The sequence below is a fragment of the Ammospiza nelsoni genome, chromosome 6, assembly GCF_027579445.1.
Source record: "Ammospiza nelsoni isolate bAmmNel1 chromosome 6, bAmmNel1.pri, whole genome shotgun sequence".
In the NCBI taxonomy this organism is placed as follows: Eukaryota; Metazoa; Chordata; class Aves; order Passeriformes; family Passerellidae; genus Ammospiza; species Ammospiza nelsoni.
In genome coordinates this window covers 50144865-50166570 of record NC_080638.1, presented here as the reverse complement: position 1 = coordinate 50166570, position 21706 = coordinate 50144865, and the positions used below count along the sequence as shown (strand labels likewise).

Sequence of the window (21706 nt, the reverse complement as noted above, 5' to 3'; positions counted from 1 at the left end):
TTACCAGAGCCTGGGATTTTCTCTTGTCTCCTCAGATTATAAACCTTCTGACTCCATTAGTTGAGCTGCTGGTGTGAAATACCAATCTAGAGAACATGTCTGCAGCCTAACAAAACGGAAAATATTTCAAGCATCTTTGGGGTTTTTTTTGTTTGTTTGAGGTTTTTGTTTGTTTAGGTTGTTGTTTGTTTGTTTGCTTTGGTGAATTGGTTTGGTTTGGTTTGGTTTTTTTCTACAAGAGAAATTCCTATTTGGGATGGAGCTACCAGCAACCCTAATGGTAATTTTGCCTTCAATGTTACTTTATTTCTCCCTTCAGGTCTTTGCTTGTCCAGATATTGCATATTGTGATAATATAGAGACTCAAAAGCCATCTGGACACAATCCTGAGTAACATTCTTTACTAAGGGACACAGACTGAGCAGGGAGTTTGGATTAGATGAGCTCCAGTGGTCCTTTCCAAGCTCAGCCATTCCATGAATCTGTAAATACCTCATGATGGAGGCGAGCTGGTGCTGTCATTCTGGTCTGCAGAGTGAAGTAGTATTTGCAGTCTGATTAAAGAGCTGAAGGTGTTTATTAAAACCACTTTTATAAGTAATTATGTTGGCACATTTAATCCCAATACTTAAAATGTCACAGCCCCCACCTTTTTTTTTAAGTCCTTTTATTGTTGAATGGTTAGTTATTGTAGTTAGTCAGTGCTGAGGAATCTGCCTGGATGTGCTTCAGTGCTCTGCAGGTTATTGTTTTCTATAGTGCCCTTCCTGTGTCAGCTATCACTGGTATTTGTGAAGTGCTGTTATTGCTACTAGCAGGTTACACCTTAGTTTGGGGATTTGCAAATAGATGTTTTTCTCAGTTAAGCAACTGTATCAGCAGCTAACCTACTTCTTGGTTCTTTTAGTCTTGTTCAGATCAGATCTGACATTTTTCAGGGTTTGGTGTGTGGGTTGAAATTTTTTTTTGTTTGTTTCTTTTAATGCTAACTGGTTAATCAAAATACTTTGTTTGGTTGGTTTTCCTTGCTGAATGGAACAGAGCATAATGATGACCTAAGCCAAACCTTTAAGATGCTCAGCTTGCCAGGTGGGACACCTGAATCATTAGGCTGTGCCTAATCATTAGGTTCTTCATAACAATTCATGATTTACACAGAGTGAAACTGTGTAAAACCAGAAAGAGAGATCAAGAGCTTGATACCTGTCTGTGCTATCCCTGCCAGTACCTCTGAGCCCAGTACTCAGGACAGCCTGATTGCTTGATGTGTTTCTTTTCTGAAAAGTCCTTTCACAGCAATTCCAAACCAGATTCTTTGGTGAGAAGCACTTGCTCTGACAGTCCCTTTACACCATATTATTCTAATTCACAACTAAAACATAGTTAGAAATATGTTCTGCGGAGTAGTAAGAATATATAACACAGTTGCTATGGTTCAAGAAGGATTTTTATACTGCTGCTCTGTTTCCTATCTAAGGGGTTTCATAGGTCTTTGTCAGAGCTTAGACAACACTATAATTTATAACCCTTGCAGCCCTGCTGGGGTGATGAAGTCTGTCTCCTGAGCAGTTAGAGGACAAATACATCCCTGCCTGCTTGAAGATGCAGACTGTTAGTGGGCAATGAGGCCACCCTGCCCGAGTATCACTTACAGCAGATTAATCAGTGGGGCAGTGTAGTCATTTAACTCCGTGGGCTGCACTGGGTTTGCAGAAATGTTTCCTTCTCAGTGCCCATGGGCTGCTAGGTAATCTGAGATCATCCAACAGATGTGTTACAAGAGTTACAGCTGCAGCAGATGTTACCACAGTTACAGATGTAACTGAATCCCTCTTTGAATTTAGACATGTCAGCCCGAAGGAGGGGCCATTCAAATGCTTTCTGCTACCACAAGAGAAGTGATAGCTGGCCAGAAGAGTTTCATCCCTTGCTGAAACTGAAAATGGACTTCTTTATGTGGGAAAAAAAGAGAATGGGAGGTCAGATGCTGTGAGGACATTTGGAATATTTTGCTGAACCTGGTTTCCTTAAAAAATACAAAAAAATGAAGTTCACTCTAAAGGAAATTATGCTCAAGTGGTAATGTGGTATTTATATATTTAAAACATGTTGTGATACTAACTTAGAGAAAGTTTTGTGGGAACGCTGCATTTTTCACTGTTAGTTTGATCCTCTCATTGCTGCCTCTGGCTTGTGGCTGTCTGTGCTCACCTGGCGAGCTCCTTTGCCTTCTGGATTAGTCATCCAAAGAGACTGATTCTCACCTTGCTTTAGAAGCTGCTGTGCATAGCTGATGTTAGCCACATATGCTCTGCTTCTTCAGTACTACTAGTTTCAGTGCTTTTTTTTAAAATATAAATTTATTTTTTCTTGTGGGACTATGGCAAATTTTCAGTGACTGTGGATATACCACAAGAGAGAGGAAGGAAAAAGAGATGAAGGGGTTCCCTTATAGGCATTTAAAACCTCCCAATAAAACAAAACAATTCTATAACAACTATGATTTGACTTTCAGATAAGTGGACCAATCTCCAGGTTACGTCCCCTAGGCATCATATAGTTTAGTCTGCATGTGTTTTGAGATGTTCTTATCCTGATGTGTTTTGAGATATTCATATAGTTCTAAGGATTATTCATGTTAGCAAAAGGCTAACAAGACAGTTGGAAATAGCTGATATATCAGTTCCCTCTCTAGAGGTACAATCAGCACGGCTAACTCTTAAGATGTTCCTCCTCTTCCGTCCCTTGGGGTTTTTTTACTGAAATTCTGTTTGGTTGGCTGAGCTGAGGTCACTGCTGCACATGGGGGTTACAGCCTCTCTGAGGCCACTGGTCTTCAGTTAATTCTCTGTATTAGCAACTTCACAGGTTAGCTTGATAAACATTTTCTATTCCACTGTTCTTCTTCCACTAGGTTTTCATTAATCTTTGTTCCTCTCTTCAGTTTTTCCCCATGCTCTTCCCTTGTGCTTCCTGGTTCCAAAATGGATGAAGAGGCTCACAGCTTTATCCCTGTTTTTATCTGTAGCTTCTAATTTGGAGGTAGAATTCAAACCAACTTTTCCCCCCCATGTTTTGCTTTCACTGATTTCTCCACCTCTCCTCCATATTAGTTGTAATTCTAGAAATGCTGCTCAGTGTAATATAAAGTATGGCATACAGCAACTAAAAAGGTTGAGAGATTGTGGCCTTAGGGACCTGCTTTGCATTTGCACCAACTTGAGTAAGTGGCCCCTGTTTTGGTCCTGGAGTGTATTAGATGTACACCATTAGGATGATGCAAAGGGTAGTGGGCTAGATAGACCAAACCAGTGGGTATTATTGAATGTCTAAACGCAGGATCTTAATTAATCAAGGGAGAATGCTGCTTTATATTTTCCAATAGTTTTGGGGGATTAGGGAAGGAAAATTCATCATGTGCTCCATCATGAGGGACAGGTAATGCCTGCAAAGTATATTCCACTCAGCCAAATTGTGCAGCAGAGGTATTTCCTGGAAATATCAGCTAACCTCCTTTTTGTCTTGTGTGATTGTAACTGAGAGCAGAATCTAGATTAGTGTGTCAGTTTGTGAAGGGAATTTCCTGCTAGGGACCTTGAGAGTAAAAAAGAAGTAGAAGATAAGGAAAATTATTATTATATTAGAGCACGAGTTAATGATTTGTAAAATCTCAGCTCTGACGTACCTGTCTGCACTTCTACTTCTTGCTGGCCTCCATCCTATGTATTCAGTTGCCATTCAGCAAACATCTGTCAGGCATAATAATTTCAAGCATTAATCCTTACAGGAATTAACCAGCTTGTTAGTTGATGACCTGAACTAGATAGTTTCTGGGGATTATTGCTATTTAAATCTCACCTACGTTTTAAACAGTGGCAGCATGCCCTGCTCTGGGTTTCTTTTCTTTCTCTTTTTATTTTTTTTTCTGCACTGATATATCTTTGGGTTGCCATCTCCTCTTTCACTCCTGCAGCATGGGAGGAGGCAGAGAGGAAGTTCTGTGCTTCCTCTACATTAGTAAGGAGGAAGCCACTGGTTTCTCTTCGTGCCAGACTTGCTCGTGCTGCCAGCTGTGCTGAATTGCTGTTCTAACACCCAGTGGAGGCCAGGCTGGATTTGGGCTGCCATGCTGGGAAGCCATCAGGAAACTTTGATGGAATCACCACAGACTTTCACCTACCCTTTTTACCAGATTTCCCAGGATTTTGGTAAGGCTTTTACAAGGTTACTTTTATTTCATAATGTAGTGAGATGGTTGTGACAGTCAGTGTGTCTGTATCTTTTGCTTCCTAATAACTTTTGCACTCATTTTCTGCTTTGCATTAAATTTCCCAGAGACATGGAAGTGTTAAAGACATCAAGTGTCTTGAAATTTCACAGATTTGAATTCTAGTGAAAGGGGAACTAGAAGTCAGTGGCCTGCTGCAGGAGAGCCATGACAGAGGGTTCTGGCAGCAGGCAGCTGTGAAGGGTGCAAGATCAGCCCATTCGCGCGCTTTTCTCCAGAGCCAGCCCACGCCTCCCTCCTGCCTGCTGCCACAGGGCTGGGGGAAAGGGTGAGGGCCCAAGGGTGAGGGCCCAGTGCAGTGAAATAAGGCTTGATAAATTGTTCTGTGAGCAGCAGCCAGGATGGGGAGCTCCTTGATGTAAGGCAGGAGAAAGGAAGCCAAAATATCCCAACTGCGGTGTGCAGCAGAAGGGTTGGAGATAAGGGACAGTTGGTGAAGTTAAAAGAGAAGTCTGTTGGGAGCTGGGAGTGTGGCTGGCACTCAAGACATGATATCAGCTTTTACAACCCCAAAATGCTTGCTGAACTGGGACTGCTGAGATCCCTGAAGTTTCAGTTTAAGGTCACATATATAACTGTTGAAACATGACCTGGGGGTATGCAATAGGGAAAAAAGGGGATTAAAGAAATTCAGATTTATTTTTTAACTAGGGAGCATAGTTTGCACAAACCCTGTTGCTTGTGTTGTGCTCATTGAACCCAAACAAGATCATTGGAGGCTCTGCTCTGTGGTGCTTCAGCAATTGTCATCAGAGCTGGAAATATTTTCCTTCAGGAAGAGGATAACTGGCTTCTCCTGTTTTATGAATCAACCTTTTGCAAGGTACCTGCTGAGCCCTGATCTGTAAATTGAAAGGGAAATACTGGAGAAAAATTTCAGTGATATGAAATGCCTTTAAAGTACGGCAGGTGTTTGTGTTACCTTTAGAAGATAGCTTTGGAGACTAGTGGGGAGATATTTTTATTTCTTTTAGACCAAAGTTGAGTTTGTGCCATGATGTCTATTACTTCTTGTAGAATAATTCTGTTATTACTGGGGTTAAACAAATCTATAGCTTTATACCTCTTCCTTCTTTCAAGTATTTGAGAATGGGTAGTGCTATGTCTGTCTGTGTGTGTACCAACCCTTGGCTGATAGGGACCCTTGTTGCTCTAAATGTATCTCTGTGTTAGCTCTCTGGCAGTCCCAGGGTGTCACAGACATCTTTTATGAAAAATCCTTCCCTTAGGATTTTTCCTCCTGAGAAGTTGAGAGGCCTCAGGAACAAAATGTAAACAATGATTATCTGCTGCTGTGGAATGCAACAGGTGCATCTGTGATTGGACTCATGTGGTTGTTTCTAATTAATGGCCAATCACAGTCAGCTGGCTCGGACTGTCTATCCGAGACACAAGCCTTTGTTATTCATTCTTTCTTTTTCTATTCTTAGCTAGCCTTCTGATGAAATCCTTTCTTCTATTATTTTAGTATGGTTTTAATATAATATATATTATAAAAAAATAAATCAGGCCTTCTGAAACATGGAGTCAGATCCTCATGTCTTCCCTCATGCCTGGACCCCTGTGAAGATTGTCACACCAGGGATATGTCCTGTAATATTTAGGGTGGAATTTTCAAACTTGCTGAGGAGCAGCACGCCCTGAGGCCCCCTTGGGGCCCGAATGGAGCACAGCTGCTTGATCTCTTCAGGAGTTTGTGGGAAAATAAAGAGCTTTGGTCTCTCGTAGTACTCCATTTCTGAAAGGCAGTTGCTGTGAATGACACGAGTGAGGAGCAGCAGCAATGGCTTTGCTCGTGAGGAGCAGCAGCAGCAATGGCTTTGCTCGTGGGGAGCAGCAGCAGCAATGGCTTTACTCGTGAGGAGCAGCAGCAATGGCTTTACTCGTGAGTTGCAGCAGCATTGGCTTTGCTCGTGGGGAGCAGCAGCAATGGCTTTGCTCGTGAGTTGCAGCAGCATTGGCTTTGCTCGTGGGGAGCAGCAGCAGCAATGGCTTTGCTCGTGGGGAGCAGCAGCAATGGCTTTGCTCGTGAGGAGCAGCAGCAGCAGCAATGGCTTTGCTCGTGAGGAGCAGCAGCAGCAGGAATGACTTTACTCGTGAGGAGCAGCAGCAATGGCTTTGCTCGTGCTGCTCAGCACGGTCATTATCTGCCATCACCGCTTTAACTCTCCGGTTTCCCTGGCTGGGGGCCGGCTGCCGACAAACGCGGCTCACTGCTGGCTCGGGCTGCCGGCTTACTCTGCCTGAGGGTTGATGAATCTCAGCAGGAGGAGGTTCAGACCCCTCTGGGTTTACAGACCCCAGGGTTTCAGTCCCGATCAGCCATAAAGGATTGTTAACACGGCGTTCTCCTCCCCGTCGCCAGTCCCGGCCGGCTGCAGGCCCAGTGAGGCCGAGCCCAGATGTGGCCACAGCGCCTGGGCAGCTCCCACTGTGGGAGGGGGACAGAGACGGGAAACTGCAACCCTTCAGGCAAAAATGAGTCACGAGAACGCAGCCTGTTTAATTCAATTCCAAAAATGTTCTCAACCACTCACAATTAATTCATAACCAGCGTTTTGCAGCGGTCTACTTTGTTTCTGGGATGAGGTTGCTGACGGTTCCAGCAGTGTGTTTTGTTTGGCACACAGGCAGGCCTTGTTTGCCTGTGGGTTTCTCTGAACACAAACCAGTGCTGTTTTGCAATATAAAGCCTGATATTATCAGATTAATGCAAATACTACTTTAAATTATGTACAGAGTGCTGACTGTTTAGGTATAGCTATTTACTGTTTCGGTATAGCCTCCTGTATGTTGTTGACAGCATTGCAAGTGTTCATCTCTTTCAGGGGTGATTTGTCTCCTTCTTTATATAAATGGATCTTTCTGTTCCATGCAAATTAAAATCTGCTAATTTTTCCATAACCATATGCTTTGATCCCAAGAAAATAACTCTTAATCAACAGCTTTAGTATCTAAAATTAGTATTGTCCTACTTGCTACTTTTTTTCCAATTCCATAAGTCTCACTTTCACTCTATAAATATATCACTAGCATAACTGAACTGATAATGTTTTGAAAGATATAGCTGAGAAATCTTGTTTTGGAGAGTTAGTCCTTCAGCTGTTTTAAACAGGACAAAAGACCTATGCCCTTAGAGCATTCTTGCAAAATACTTGCAAGTTTCTAAGAAATATTTCCGGTATATACTTGACTCTAAAGATTTATGAGTTTAAAAGCCATGTGCTTATTGCTCCAAGTTACACACTCAGAGGTGGAGTAGTCAAATGATAGTCAAAAAATATTTTAGCACTGATCTTGTAAGGGGAAAAAATTGCATGTTTAAACCCCCCCCCCAGATCCAAATGTGGAAACAGTGATGTGGAACAGGAAAGAATACAGACTTGCAGACAGATTGACATCCTGTAGCCCTGAGCATTCATATTACAACTGTGGGCCACTTCAGAACAGAGAATTCCTGAAGAAGGTGAATTATCCCACCTCTGGTATGGCTCCTTGCCTGGAAGTGCCCCCTCTCTTGCATGACTGGCTATGGAATTGCAGGGCTCCTACCCAGGCTGTCCCACCACAGCCTGTGGGTCAGGGCAGTGAATCCCCTTTCCTGGTGGGAGATCCAGCCCATGCTGAGGCCACATGCTCCAGCTGGGCTTGAGAGTCTCTTCCTGAGTATCTCTGCTTCCAGGGTGAAGGGCATGGGAGGTGGAAGTACTGCAGCTTGCACAGAGCAGTGGCAATGCAGCCGAAGTCTGTGACAGCCCTTTCTTCCCTCCATCACTCCATGTCCCTGAGTACACACTGATGCCTTCTTTCATTGCCAACCCCTTCGTTCTTGTCCTCTGTAATCTCTTTGGGACAGAGGTATTACCCTTTTAACTGTAGAGCACTTCTGCTCAGCCAGGGTGCTGTCACAGCTTACTGGTCCTATGTGGCTTAACACTCTGGAGTCCTGATTGTGGCACTGGCCCTTGGGAGCTGTCATGTGACAAACTGCACTCAAACAGGGAGAGCTGTTCCCAGCCAGCCAGGGAAGATGGGCAATTTCTCATTAGGGTTCTGATGCCAAACCAAAGCTAAACAGCACAGCTGGAGTATGAAGGATTGCCAGGAAAAGTTACTTGGGAATAGTCTGCAGAGCAAAACTAATTTGCAAAGTATATTTGGCCAATAGGGATAACCACACCTCTGAGAAAATGAGGTTGTCTGTACACAACAATATGATCAGCAAAAGAGGAATGATTTATCATTCCTGAATTGTTCCCTGATCTCTGGCAAGGAGCAGATCCCGCAGGGGTTTATTATCAGTATATCAGTGCTGTGACTGGTGCCCAGTACTGAGGGATCATGCAGTTCTCTGGAGGATAAGTGGAAGATAATTGAATACATAAATTCTAGTCTCCAGAGACTGTGAAATTAATGCTGTTGGCTTGCAGGGCTTTTTTGTCAGCTGACTGATGGTAAAACTTAGGGAGCTGACAAAAGTTGAAACCAAATCTACTCAAGAACTTGTCCCCAGCTGCTCAAGATGCAGATTGCTGATTCCCTGGACCTGAAGAACCTTTCCTGAAGTTGTAGAGCAGAGGTGTTAAACCTGTGATTTCCCAGACGAAAGTGTCTGCGAATGGTAACTAGGAAAATGAAGGCTCTTGTCATTAAGTTTAAAGTCACTAAAAAGACATCTGCTTCTCAGCAGACACTTGAAGTGGTACAGATTAGAAGAGGCTGAAAATCACCCTCTGCAGCATTGATTAACAGAATCTTCGACTTTGTTCTTGTCCTTTCAAGTATTTCCTTATTGCTCAGAGGCAAGAAACAAAGTGTCTTTGAACCCAAGTTGTTATCTGTAAAAGGGATAGGATAGTCTTACTTTCCAAGAGGGCTGACTGAATAAATGCTCTAAAGACTGTTTATACCTCAATAATGTGGGAATAGAAAAGCAGAATCTAAACCAGACAGCTATCTAATGCAGATACTCTGTCTCCTTGATGGTAAAAAAATGTTGTAGACCAGAACTAAAACCCTGCATTTAACTTATCTAATGGAATCATGGCAGACCAACCTGTCTCCTAGAATGACCTGGAAATGCAGAAGTTGTGTGTGGAGTGTATGGAAATGGGGAGAGACTTGTAATTAAGAGTCCTCACTGTTTTTACTTCCAAATGACTTGAAGACTGAAATAAAAAATAAAAATGCTGTGATCAGATCTATTGATTATCATTCCCTAGAAGGGAAGATGGCCCCAGGACTCAATTCTCCCTTACTTGTGTGCCATGATTCCATTCAAGTATAAAACTATTTTTAATTTCAATCCCCTTTTTTTAAGGAAATGGCTTTTTAGACCTGAGAATTAAAGTTTTTCCCCAGCAATCTTAGGAAACAAAAAGATATCCCACTTGTACTGGCTCTCACCAAAGTCTGAAATCAGTTTTTAAACAAATGGCTAGAAAAAAATTTTTTTGAGAGTTAGCCTGCACAGAAGATGTCTCTGCTTTTCTGTTTTTGGTAACAAAGAGAATATTGTCAGGTGTGACCATGTTGTGGCAGAATGCCTTGCAGTAGCCATAGGTTTCCTGGGGATTGTTTTGTGAGGGAGAGGAAGAGGCTGTGATATGGATGGTGCTGTATGTGCTCAGAGTGATGCATTCCTTGGGTGAAGGGGATGCTTGCAATGAGGATATGAATGTGTTTATTCCAAAAACCCTTATTCACAATCTAGCTCCTTAATTAGGACAAACAATTGCTGACTGTCATAAACATTCACTGTCAGCAACACAGGAGAGGGCTGTGTTGGAAGATGGCCAAAGTGATGGGATTATGTTTTGAGCCTCTCGAAGATTATGCTGGAAATAACTGCACCTTTTATTTGAAACCTTGAGAGCTTTTGCACCTACTCAGGCAGGTTAGCTGGGCTCTGCATGGGTGCAGCTGCTGTCCTGGAGGCTTTCAGAAGGCTGGTAAGGCTGGCTGCATTCAAAATTCACAGTAGCTCCTCCTGGAGTAGACCAAGAATATTCAGCTTTAGAAAGGCCAGGGTCAGTGCTCTGTGGTCTGTGCCAGCCCCTGACCTCTGCTCCAATCTGAAGCAGACAGAGCTCCCAGCTCTGTGCCTCCTCAGAGCTCCCTTTATAGTGTCTAAGGAAGCTGAAAAGTTACTAAATTATCCCAGATACAATTCCCAGAACCAAAATTGCTTCCACACTCATACATTTGTCTAAAATTTGATACAGTCAGTGGGCTTTTTTAAATCTTTTTTTTTCCACATTCAATCCCAGAATCAAATGAAAAGGGTTATGAAAAGTTTGAAGTATTTCAATAATTGGAAAATAGTCTCCCTAATGGTGAGTGGTTTGAATTTTCCTGGAGCATTTTTGTACTTTTATTTTTGTAAGAACTGGTTCTGGAAACCAGTCAAGTAGTACATGCATATAAGAATCCAAGACATATTGAAACAATTTTAAAGCCTGTGTTCTATAAATGTAGGGCTTAAAAGAATGTGTAAAATGGGAGTGGTTGTAAGAAATGTTTTAAGAGATTTAAATTAAAAAAAAAAAAAAACACCAAAAAGCAAAACCCCCAGTATGACTGGCAGAGAGAAAATAGTGCATTAAGAAACATTGCAAAATAATAGGATAATCCTAAGAAAAAGACACTACACTTGCAAAATAACTTTAAAAGCTCTCAGTAGTGTATTACAAATATTAAATAAGTAAGTCTTGCCATGTCCCAGAAGAGTTATCAGATGCACTGGCATGGCTCCTGCAGTGGCTGTACTTAAGGGAGAACTGCTCAGAGAAATTGCCCAGCGAGTGCCACATGGGTTACATGGGGGGTGACCTCTGCCTGTGTCTGTCAGTGGAAACCCAGAGATGTCCCTGGCTCCCAGAGCTATGAGGCAGGGCAGTCAGCTAATTCATTTATCTGCTCCTTCAGCAAGATGGTTCCAAGCCTACAGCTGAAACAAAGCTGCCTCTGCATCTCTTCAGTCCAGCCCAGCACTGTTGGAGCAGATTTTACAAACTAAACCCAGTTTGCTGTTGCCTTGGATCTCTAATTCATGCTGTGGTGTTCAGACTGTGGGCAAGCTGGGGGTACAGCATGTGTGCCCTCCAGCATCCTTCCAGCTGCCCCTTCCTTCTCCAGGATTTTGGGGAGAGGTGGTGGGAGTACTCTGACTTCCCTCCTTGTAAAACGTTTTGTGCTTGGGTGAGAGAGGGGAGAGGAGTGATGCTGACTTGAGACAAGGGTGGGCTGTGTCAGGTGTTCACCTTTCCCTCCTCCAAAGGTACAGCTATCCCATGCATGTAACAGCCCCAGACAAAGCAGAGCAAACCCTGGGTGTGCTGTGGGTGTGCAGTGGGTCTGGCAGAGCTGGGCAAGGGCTGAGCCATGGTCCCTCTGTGGCACTGAAATGTGTGTGTGCCTACCCAGACACTGCCATGTTCTGGGGGTCACAGGGGTGATTCAGGGAAAGCAGGAAGAGTACTTTTGTGGGAGAAGTTCAACTACAGTTTTCTGCAGGTAATCTGCCTTACATTTTCCTGTTCCTAAAATGTGCTTTTTGTAACCTGTGGATATACTGCAGGAGCTGTCCTGGGTCAGTTCTGTTTAACACCCTGAAATATCTGCATCTGGACAAATAAAACTTGGTTTTGCTCAGCATCTCATTATCTGTGCCAGAATTTCTTACACACACAGTTATTGCCCTCATTTAGTAATAAGTATAGAGATGCCAAGTGATTTCTGCAGTGTAAATGTGCTTTCCCCAGTATGAATTAATACACTGATTCAAGTGGCATTAAATGAAAGAGGTTTTGAACAGCTGGATACGTTTGAAAATAACTGTGAGAAAAACAATTTTGTGCAAATTTCTCAGAGGATCTCACTGGTGATTAAGGGAAGACTTTCCATGGCACAGTGGGTTCCAGAGGCTGAGCCTGGGACAGGGGCTGTACAGGTACCACTGTACAGGTGTCTCTAATGGGCTGCTGCTGTTACAGATTGGTGTGTGAATGGTGGCTTTGCCCAGCTCCACAGCTTAGCTCTGTTCCAGGAGCCACTTTGTCTCCTTTGTCCTTTTTGTGCTGATCAGGGTCCAGAAGTATTGCTTAATTTCATCTCCAGAAGTATTGCTCAATCTCTTAGTTCCAATAATGCAAGAGAAATGGGGTGAATGCTTAACTTTTATCCACTAATCATTAGTCCCAGCTTTAGAAGAACTTGCAAAGGTGTTACAGATCTTGCCACATCTCAAATACACAGCAGTTGTTCCTCCTCCCAAGCAGAGAGTAAGTCAGAAATCATACTTTTACCTTGCAGGTATAAACCATGCTGTTAGTGCTTGGGAAGGGTTCCAGAGCAAAAGTCAGGCACTGTAGCTGATTGCTTTAGCCAGCATCTGCACAGAGGGAGGACGGGAGGTCTCAAAAGGCAGCCCAAACCCATGTCAGATATTGCAGATTGTAACCACGATGAAATCCACCTGGGCATTGAGTCCATGCTAAATTTAATCATCTTTGTGGTACTAGATACAGGAATTGCTTGGTCAGAATCAGTCAATGGTATTTTATTGCCTGTAGTTGGAGTAGCAAAGTGTTTCTCTTCCTTTGCAAGCTGGTGCTCTTAATATTGAAATAACTTTTTTTTGTGGTTTCCTGTGTTGACTGCTTACGTGGATTGACTGTGTGTGGGTTGGGGGAGGCTGTGTTACTGGGAGGTTTTGACAGAAATTCCTTGTGCTCAGAGAGCAGCAGCATGAGGGCAGAGTGTGAGTGGGGTTTTCTTCCTGTTGGATGACAGCAGGTTTTCCACTGCTTCTTAATCATGTTAGATTGCCCTCAACTTTTTGTAAAAAATAGGACTAGGATAACATTATGTTCTGTATTGGCTACTCCATGACTGGAGTACTGAAGCCAGTTTTAAATATGTTATGGATGTTGCCAGGAATAGAAACCTCTCCTAGGAAATGACTGCCACTTCTTGCCAGGGTCTATCCAGCAAATGCCCTGTGAGTTTTTGTTTCACAATAGCATAATTTGGAACCACCACAGCTCATACCTGATCATTCACAAACTGTTTGCCTAGAAATGTATGTATGTAAGTAACTAGGGGAGTTTTAGGGGACAGTCCCTCTACAACTGCCAGATAGACTGAGAAATGTTGATGTGAAAATGAATTAGTTTTTCAGCTGCAATGAGATGTGTGCTCTTTTCCAAGAACACGATTATTGTAGTTCAGAAATGTCAGTTCTGAACCAGTCATAGTTGGAGAAGGACACAGCTATCTAGCAATCCACTGAAAGTAACATTACTTTCATTAGCTGCCTTCCCCTTTAGCACTTTTGTGATGTAAGTCAATGATTTTAGCTTTAATTATATATCCTGTCATGTTTTTATATTGGAGAGAGGGAGTAGCTGCCCATGCCACACCACCCTCACTAAATCCAGTACATCCTGTTTTGTTTTTAAAAACTTTTCAAGGCAAGGTGACTCTTTCTAAAGCTACTCTCAGGTTCTGAGAGCTGCAGCCTTAAATGCTGACCTGTCTGACAGGTCTCCCTTATGGAGGAATTCCATCTTTCATGAAAATGCAACTCCGCTGACCTGCACAGGAGCTCTGACCCCATCCTCTGCTCCAGCTGTCCCCATGGGTGGTGCAGTAGCTGCTCTGCAGTTCTTTTATTCTGCTCTGGGACCTGTTGAGTAGAAAGCCTGCTGAGAGCCAGGAAGCAACAGTTCAGACTGTTGTGAATGCTGACATTTTGTTTTCTCTGGTCCAGTGTGGAAGAAAACTGACTGGGAGCTGCAGGAAGGACCTCTAATATTGCATGAATCCTTTTATCTTGTGGAGAGGAACATTGGCAGGATGGTGGGGAGCTTTCTGCTTGTGAGCAGATGATGGCTCTCTCTTGTAAAGGCTGAGCTGCTGAGAGCTGTGGTGGTTGCAAAGCACCGTTGGCCCAGCTTCACCAGGAGCCATGCTCTGCCTCTCACACTGAGCACTTCTTCCACATGAATTGTTTCATGGAAGCTGAGGGGCTCTGTGGAACTGAATTCTGCACAAAAAACTTGGGTTCAGTAATTAAGTCTCAAACTTTGTCCTGAAAAAATCTTTCAGTGATAAATAACAAAGAGGAAGAATATTTTATTTTCCACAGAACACTGGCTGCTTGGCTGGCAGTATTGTAGGATGTGGTCCAAACCCCTTGAATGGCAGTGGCTCTTGTTCTGTTCACTTCAGTGGAGCTGACCTACAGGGTGCTCTGTTATGGCTCATCCTTATTAGTGAGGTTTAGTCCAGCAGTCCTAGGGGTGAGCCTAGGATGGCTCTGCTCTATTGTACAGGCACAAAGGAGCTGTCTGGGCAGTGGAGAGCTTGTGCTCTAAACAGAGACATCAACAGAGCAACCAAGCATCACACATTCCTGCTGATTGGGAATGGGCAACAGGAGAGAGGGAGAGCAAAATGAAAAGCTTGGAGCCTGGTATAGAGTAAAAGAGATGGCAAAAGAGGACATCCACCAGGGTTGATAATCCCCTGTGAAGGCTTGTTTGTCATTTGTCTTGGAAGTTGCTGGCCATTTCCCATTGCCTGTGTATCCCAGATTCACTGCATGTGCATTCAGTTAACCTCTGCATGGTCTCAGCACAAGAAGTTAACTGAGAGTCTAAGCATCTGATCTTGTTCTCAGCAGCTTTAACACCTCTACAACAGCAGTTTATACACCTCTAAGTTAAGCATGTGCCAAAGTATTTCATTACTCTGGTGTCAGGTGCTCAGTACATGAGCCTGGAAGGGCACTGGAAGAGCTTTACACTGACATGGCTCTGGAAGGAAAACAGAAGGTGTTTGTGTTTGGTGTAGCTAATCTGGAATACACACAAACACCAAATTAATCTCATTTAAAAGCTTTGAATTAAGTCTGTTTACTGTAAAGGATCCTCCCACAGTTCTCCACCTTCTTTTTGTTTCCTGGTGTATTTTCATTTGGGAAAGCTGCAGTGTGGATATGTTCTCTGTGCTCAGCTGAACAGTGATCCTGCTGCAGCTTTTGGTTTTACTGTTCAAAAAGGAAAGCCACAACATCATTGGCTTTTCTCCCTTTCTCCTTTGGATTGCCTTTCATTCCTGCTCAGGTCTTACCCAAAACCTGCTTATCTCCCTGTTTCCTGTCCTTTCAGCTTCCTCAAATGCGATGACTCAGCAGCTCCAGGATGAATTTGACAGCAGTGTGGAGAATGCAGAAGCTTGGATGAAGGCCATCCAAGAGAGACTGAGGATCAATGACAACACCAAAGGACCTCGATCTGCCCTGGAAGCCAGACTGAGAGAGACTGAGGTAAGGGAAGGCAGTGGCATTCATAGCTGGCTCTCACTCAGGAGTTTTCCATCAGGATATTGTCACTGCCCCTGCTTGTTGGAGCATTGGGCCTGTGTGGATGGGTTCACATCAGTATTCTTTTACATTTTCTATTTGCAAATTGTTTACAGATGTAGAAAAAAGAAGATGGCAATTTGCTATCACTGGCTTCCAAGCTTTTCAGATTGATTTGGAACACTAGCAGCAGGTTTGGCAGGTTCAAATGTTTACACTCTCCTCGAGCCTGGAACAATTTGGTTGCTGCTTGCAATTACCATAGTAATTTGCAGACAACCAGCATATAGTATAAAAGAATCAGATCATGTTAGTGTTCCACCCCCTCCAGGACTCTGGCACTGATAGAAAAAGATTGCAGTGTCCTGGTAATGGGCTGGTTTAGAGTAATTCCTTTGTCCTTTTCCATAACCCTGATGATAACAGGGTTTACAGATCCCCTTTATGATCTGTTCAATGAAGAGGTAAAAGTTCTCTTTTTTTTTCCTGGTTTTACTTAATCTGTTTTATAACTCTTCTCAGTGAGATCCTGTTGCAGATTGTGCCTGCTCTCTTACAATGATTTCACATTCATTAACTTCAGTTTCATTAGATGTTATCTAGGTCTTGTAATCTCAGAGAAGGAAACACTCCTGTTTGTCCCATTTATACCATTGGAGGGAGTGGTGATCTTTCTATGACTAACATTTAAACTATTTTTATACTTTTATTACCTGTAATTCCAAGTAATCTGTTCTTTAATTTAGATGGCAAGATATTTCCCATTGTTACTTACCCCAAAGTCTCTCCTTTTGTGTGTCTACGTATATTTGGTCTGCCTCTTCTGAAGTTTGACAAAAAATGTTGCAGGCTTACATGGATGATGAGGTAGTTTACAGTGATGTCTTCAGCCTTTTTCCTTAATGGTGGTTTATTGGAGGATGGATCTTGCCTGTGGCATAATACAGAGGCTGTTCATGGAGTGATGGATGGTGGCTAGACTTGAATGCCAGTCATAAAAATCTGAAGCATTTTATCTTGGTCTATAGTTTTATTTTTCTGACCTTAAATTATTTTCACCCTTTTCTTTTGTCCGAGAAACTATGATGTGTACAGTCTCAAGAAACACACAAGAGATACAGGAACTCGAGTAGAAGAGTGGTAGTTTGGCAAAGAGGGGACATTCATGGCAGAGATAACAAGTAATAGGGTCTAGAGATTTGTGGTGATGTGATATGGCCTGAAATGCTGAAGCCTGTTTACTTTTGTGGGCTTTACAGGAGGTCTGTAACATGCCAAAAGTCATATTAAGAAATTCTTTCAACTCACACTTTCAACTCACATCATTCTAAAGATTGACAAGTTCTTTCTTCCTGTGTGTACCTTAACCCCCTCCTGCTCCTTCATCCTGCCTCCTTTCTGGGCCTGGCTTCTGTCTCCAGCTCAGATGTCCTCATGATGTGCTCACTGCTTCACCTATTGGCTGTCTTCAAATCCACTGTTTGGTTTTCAGTTCTTTTTTGCACCTGGCTTGCCAGATTTTTTTCATGCTTCCTTCCTGTGGTTTATTTTCTGTTAATTTGTTAATGAAAATGTCAGCCAATGAGACAAGTCATGTAAAAAACAGATTTGAAAAAGAAAAATGACTGTACACCACTGCTTTCTCTCCAGCTGTTGTTTGCTTCTAATTGCTGGAAGAATACAGGCTTGGAATACAGCTTTACTCTTATACTTTACCAGTTGAATGATAGCTGTGGCTTGTATTTTCTTGCTTTGCCCTGCCCTGTGCCCTGCTTCCCTGGATTTTATTAATCACACTGTTCTTAGTAAATAATTTCTGCAAACTGTTGATACATCAGAGGCAGGTATGCTGCTACATGCCAAAAGAACAGGCTTTGCTTTTCCAGAATGTGGGACTGGAGATCCAAAGGTCTTTTACTTGTCTCACCTTTGCAATAACTGACATGATCAAATCCCAAAGGCCTAATTTTTTACCAAAATAATGGCTGATTTTGGGAATCTTGGTGTTTTTATTGTAAAAGCCTTTTTCTTCAAACTGGAAAGTCTGGAGTTTGCCAGGAGTTTATGGAAGAGCAGCAAGAAAAGCTAATTTGATAGTATCAGAAGTTTGGATAAAGTAATGTTGAAAGCTGACATCTTAATTGGGGGATAATTAATCTGTTAAACTGTACAGAACTTGTGCTAATTTTTCCATCTCTGGGTACTTAAAATTAGATGACTCCACTTTCAGTTCCTGGCATTCCTATTTGTGTAAGATACACATTTTCACCAATTCATAACTTAGCATTTTAGGGTTGAAGCAAAATTTGGTAGCAGACAGCAAATTTCACTAGTTAATTTCTCTTGGCTGCTTTTCTAAGCCAACTTTTATTTGCACTAGGAAGCCTTTTTAATATGCTTGATGATTTCTTATAGCATAGCTTAAGATGGAGAGGTTGCAGTGTAGCCTGTGGAGATTGCCTCTTTGTGCTTTGGCAGGTGGGGAAGAGCAGCTGGCCTATAGCAGCACAGTGCTGTAACCTTATAACAGCAATGGAAACACAGCCACAGGCATTTCCTAGAGGATGGTCTGTTTTTTTAGCTAACTTAAATGTTTTTCAACTGCTGTGTGGTGTTCAATTAAATTCAGTCCTTTAGGATGTGTAAGAATAAATGTTATTTTCCTTTCAGGAGAAACTGCAGCAGGGAGTTAGGTGGGAAGGGTTAATTGTCTGTGCTGTAGAGAAACGTATCCATCCCATGGTAGTTTTGTGTTAACAACTGGACTCAATGATTGTGAGGGTCTTTTCCAACCTAAATGATGCTATGAGTTCATGATTCCTGGGTAAAAACAAAGTTAACATTTCATTAATTATCCTTGTTTTCTTTCCATGCTTTCAGTATCATTTGTTTTTCTCACAGAAAATACGTGCCCTGGAACCAGAAGGCAGCTTGAAAATGGATTTGATTCTTGTGAAGGCGGATGCTGCTCTTCGCAGCATCAGTGAGGAGAAGAAGCGTGAGGTGCTCTCTAAACTGAAAGACATTAAAGCCCTGTGGGAAGAGACAGCCATATACATCACTCATTGTCACAGGTAGGACAAACACATCTTGGGTGTGCTGAGGCAGCTGTTTCCTCCAGTGCTTTCATAAAGTGCTTCCTGCCTCTCTCTGCTCCCTGGATTGTAGATAGCAATTCTCTGCTAATTCCAGTCCCATGAGCATTTTGGTGACTGTGTGCAGAGAAAGGATCAGTGAGACCTCGGTGCTCTGCCTTCACAACCTGGCCCACCCACCCCATGGTCTGCAATGATGACTTTGGACAGGACCTTGTACAGAATATTTCCTCCCCAAAGCAGAGAGGACCTGGGAAGTGAATCTAAACCCTGAGAAGTCAGAGCAAGTTAAAACTGCTGAGAACCTTGTACACTGCTTTGAAAGCCTTTTGGAATTGTTGGTCTCCACTCTCCCATCATCATTTCATCTAACTCCTCTCTCTTCCCTCCCCAACAGCCGCATTGAGTGGGTCTGGCTGCACTGGAGCGAGTACCTGAAAGCCCAGAATGAGTTTTACACATGGATTCACAACATGAGGGTCACCTTGGAGCCTGACATTGAGTTGCAGCTTGGTTTAAAGGAGAAGCAGTGGCAGCTGAGCCACGCTCAGGTTTTGCAGAATGATGTCCTAAATCAGTCAGTGCTGCTGGAAAGGCTGCTGGAGGAAGCTGCTTCGTTGTTCAGCAGGATAGGTGACCCCAGCGTGGATGAGGATGCTCAGAAGAAAATGAGAGTGGAATATGAAGGAATCAGGCAAGAAGCTCAGGTACACTTACAGAGAGTGGGAGGGGTTCAAATTCCTCCCATTTATGGTGTTGTCTGCTACTTGCTCCTTGAGTGATGGGGCTTACTTGGTATGGCTGCAAAAGGAAGCAGAGCTGAGGATCCCTGTGATTTCAGTCAATGGGCTGTTTGAAACAATTGTCCAGTCCCAAGATGAGCTGTTGTCCTGGGGTGATGTTAATTGGGATGCTCTTACATGGTGCTTTATAGTGTGTTGCTGCAGGCTGCTTGCTGTGACCTAGTGAATCTTGCTTTAGGTCATCTCTGTATAAAGTTTGAATTGTTCCTCATCTTTCAGCACATTAGTGGTTCATGTATAACCAGATGCAGAGTACTCATGCCAGGAGCCAGGGAATATTACATGGACACAGCCTTGCTGGAGGAAGTAGGTGTAGTTGAGACCCAGAGCTGCCCTCCCTGCCTGCAGAACTGGGAAACACAGAGTCGGAGTCAGCTCTGGCCCAACACTTTGCTCAGTGGCCACTATCTGAAAGATTTTCATGCACACAGATACTAATTCTTGTGCAATACTGATCTTCCAGCTTGAATAGTTGTTGGATAGGCTGGTGTAAGACATTCTGCTTCATCTTTTAATACCAGGGATTTCCTTTCACTCTGTCTTTGCGTAGAGATTTCAGAAATTGCTTGTACTTTTCACTTCTAAAACTCACATAAAGACAGGATTAGACCATGTGGTATGGCTGAGGAGCAGACATCTGTGGATGGGCAGAAGAATTAAATTTCTTACTAATCAAATCAATAGAAATACTCAAAGGGATATTTTAAAAAATATATATAGATACATCTATACCAAACCTAGAAATTAAAACCTAATTTTTGCTCATAGTGGCTTCCAGAATTTCATAGGCTGGGATTACCGGGTGCAAATAATTTTCATCACATTGGTTCTGCTCTCTGCCTCTGTTATAATGCTGCCTTCTATTAATTCCCACACCTACACACCAATCCAGAACTGGAGCCTGACAGTGATGGATGCTTTCCCTCCCTGAATGCCGTTGTACAAAGTTAACTTTGGATCACACTGCAAGAACAACAACATTCCATTTCCCTGCTTGCCCCACAGATATATTTTCTCTTTTGAAGTAAAATCCCCAAGCCTCCAAAGTGACAAAAAAAACCCCATTAGTTGGCATCTTTTGTGAGCATGTAGTACAGGTACTTTTCTAGCCATGTATATACAACTACTGCTAATGTTCCTCCAAAATCTAGAGTATGTTTGGAAATTCTGTAGCTGCAGCTGCCACAAAGAAGCCACCAGCAGACTTGGGCCTCAACACTGATTATTTATTCTTAAAGGTAGATCCCTTGATTACAAGGCATCTGGATATACATCCAAGAAAGTTCCTGGAAATTCAGGTGTTGTCTGTCTAGATTGCCATTTAAAATTATCGTTCACTCCCTCTTCACCAAAATTGTCTTTGGTTTTGAAGCCGGAGACAGTCATTAGTTATTTTAATAAAGCTGTTCTTTTAGACAAGTAATTTGAATACTCAAAGCCAGGATGTGACCTCTGTGAGACTGATTTTACATGGTGTGATTTCTCTAACTGACTTGGATATGTGCTGGTGTAAATGAGATCAGGAAGTGGCTCATACTAGTTGGACAAAATATGTCTTTATGTTTCCAGCCAACTGAGACACTAGAAAAAGCTTTTCTTTGGCATTGGTTATAAATACCGCATGTCATAGAAGGATGGAGTAAGAGAATCCAGCTAAGAAATCCCTCTTTCAGGAGGTATGGAACAAAGAAGGGAGTTGGAAAGCCTTGGATTTCACAACTGAAGTAAATGAGGAGTTTATTATCTAATGCCAAGGTGACAGTCACCTTGGGAATTGCGTTGGAAAGTATAACACTTGTTAAGGAAATCCTGCCACCTCTTCCAGTGGGCAGGAGGCATGAATGAATGGAAGAGACACAGGAGTTGTAAGGGGATTGCTCTGGCCCCTCACATGATGAGAGCCAGACTAAAAGTGACTTGCAGATGCCAGCTGAATGCCTGAGCACAGGAGGCTCGCTGGTGTTTGTAGATTATTCTGGTATTTGAAGGGCATTTTTAGGCCCTGTGCAGTTGTCCAGCTCTATCAGAAGGCAGGCTCTTGGACAGTGTTTCTTAAATGGTTTGCCTGTGATATTGCTTCTTTGGTATGAGCAAATGGTGGGAGGTTATTTTTTTTTCTTAGTGCCTTTAACATGTGTCTTTAACATTCCCA

General features: G+C 42.8%; 1 protein-coding gene across 2 annotated transcripts in view; it reads left to right on the top strand.

Moving 5' to 3' along the window:
- Nucleotides 1–21706, top strand: part of SYNE3 (spectrin repeat containing nuclear envelope family member 3) — a 65270-nt gene that overhangs the window by 6325 nt on the left and 37239 nt on the right. For both annotated transcript variants that reach the window (XM_059474982.1, XM_059474981.1), the window contains exons 2-4: nucleotides 15463–15620; nucleotides 18558–18730; nucleotides 19149–19458. In XM_059474982.1, coding sequence (XP_059330965.1) covers nucleotides 15477–15620; nucleotides 18558–18730; nucleotides 19149–19458 — 627 coding nt within the window. In that variant the 5' untranslated portion in view covers nucleotides 15463–15476. The remainder of the gene's footprint in view (nucleotides 1–15462; nucleotides 15621–18557; nucleotides 18731–19148; nucleotides 19459–21706) is intronic.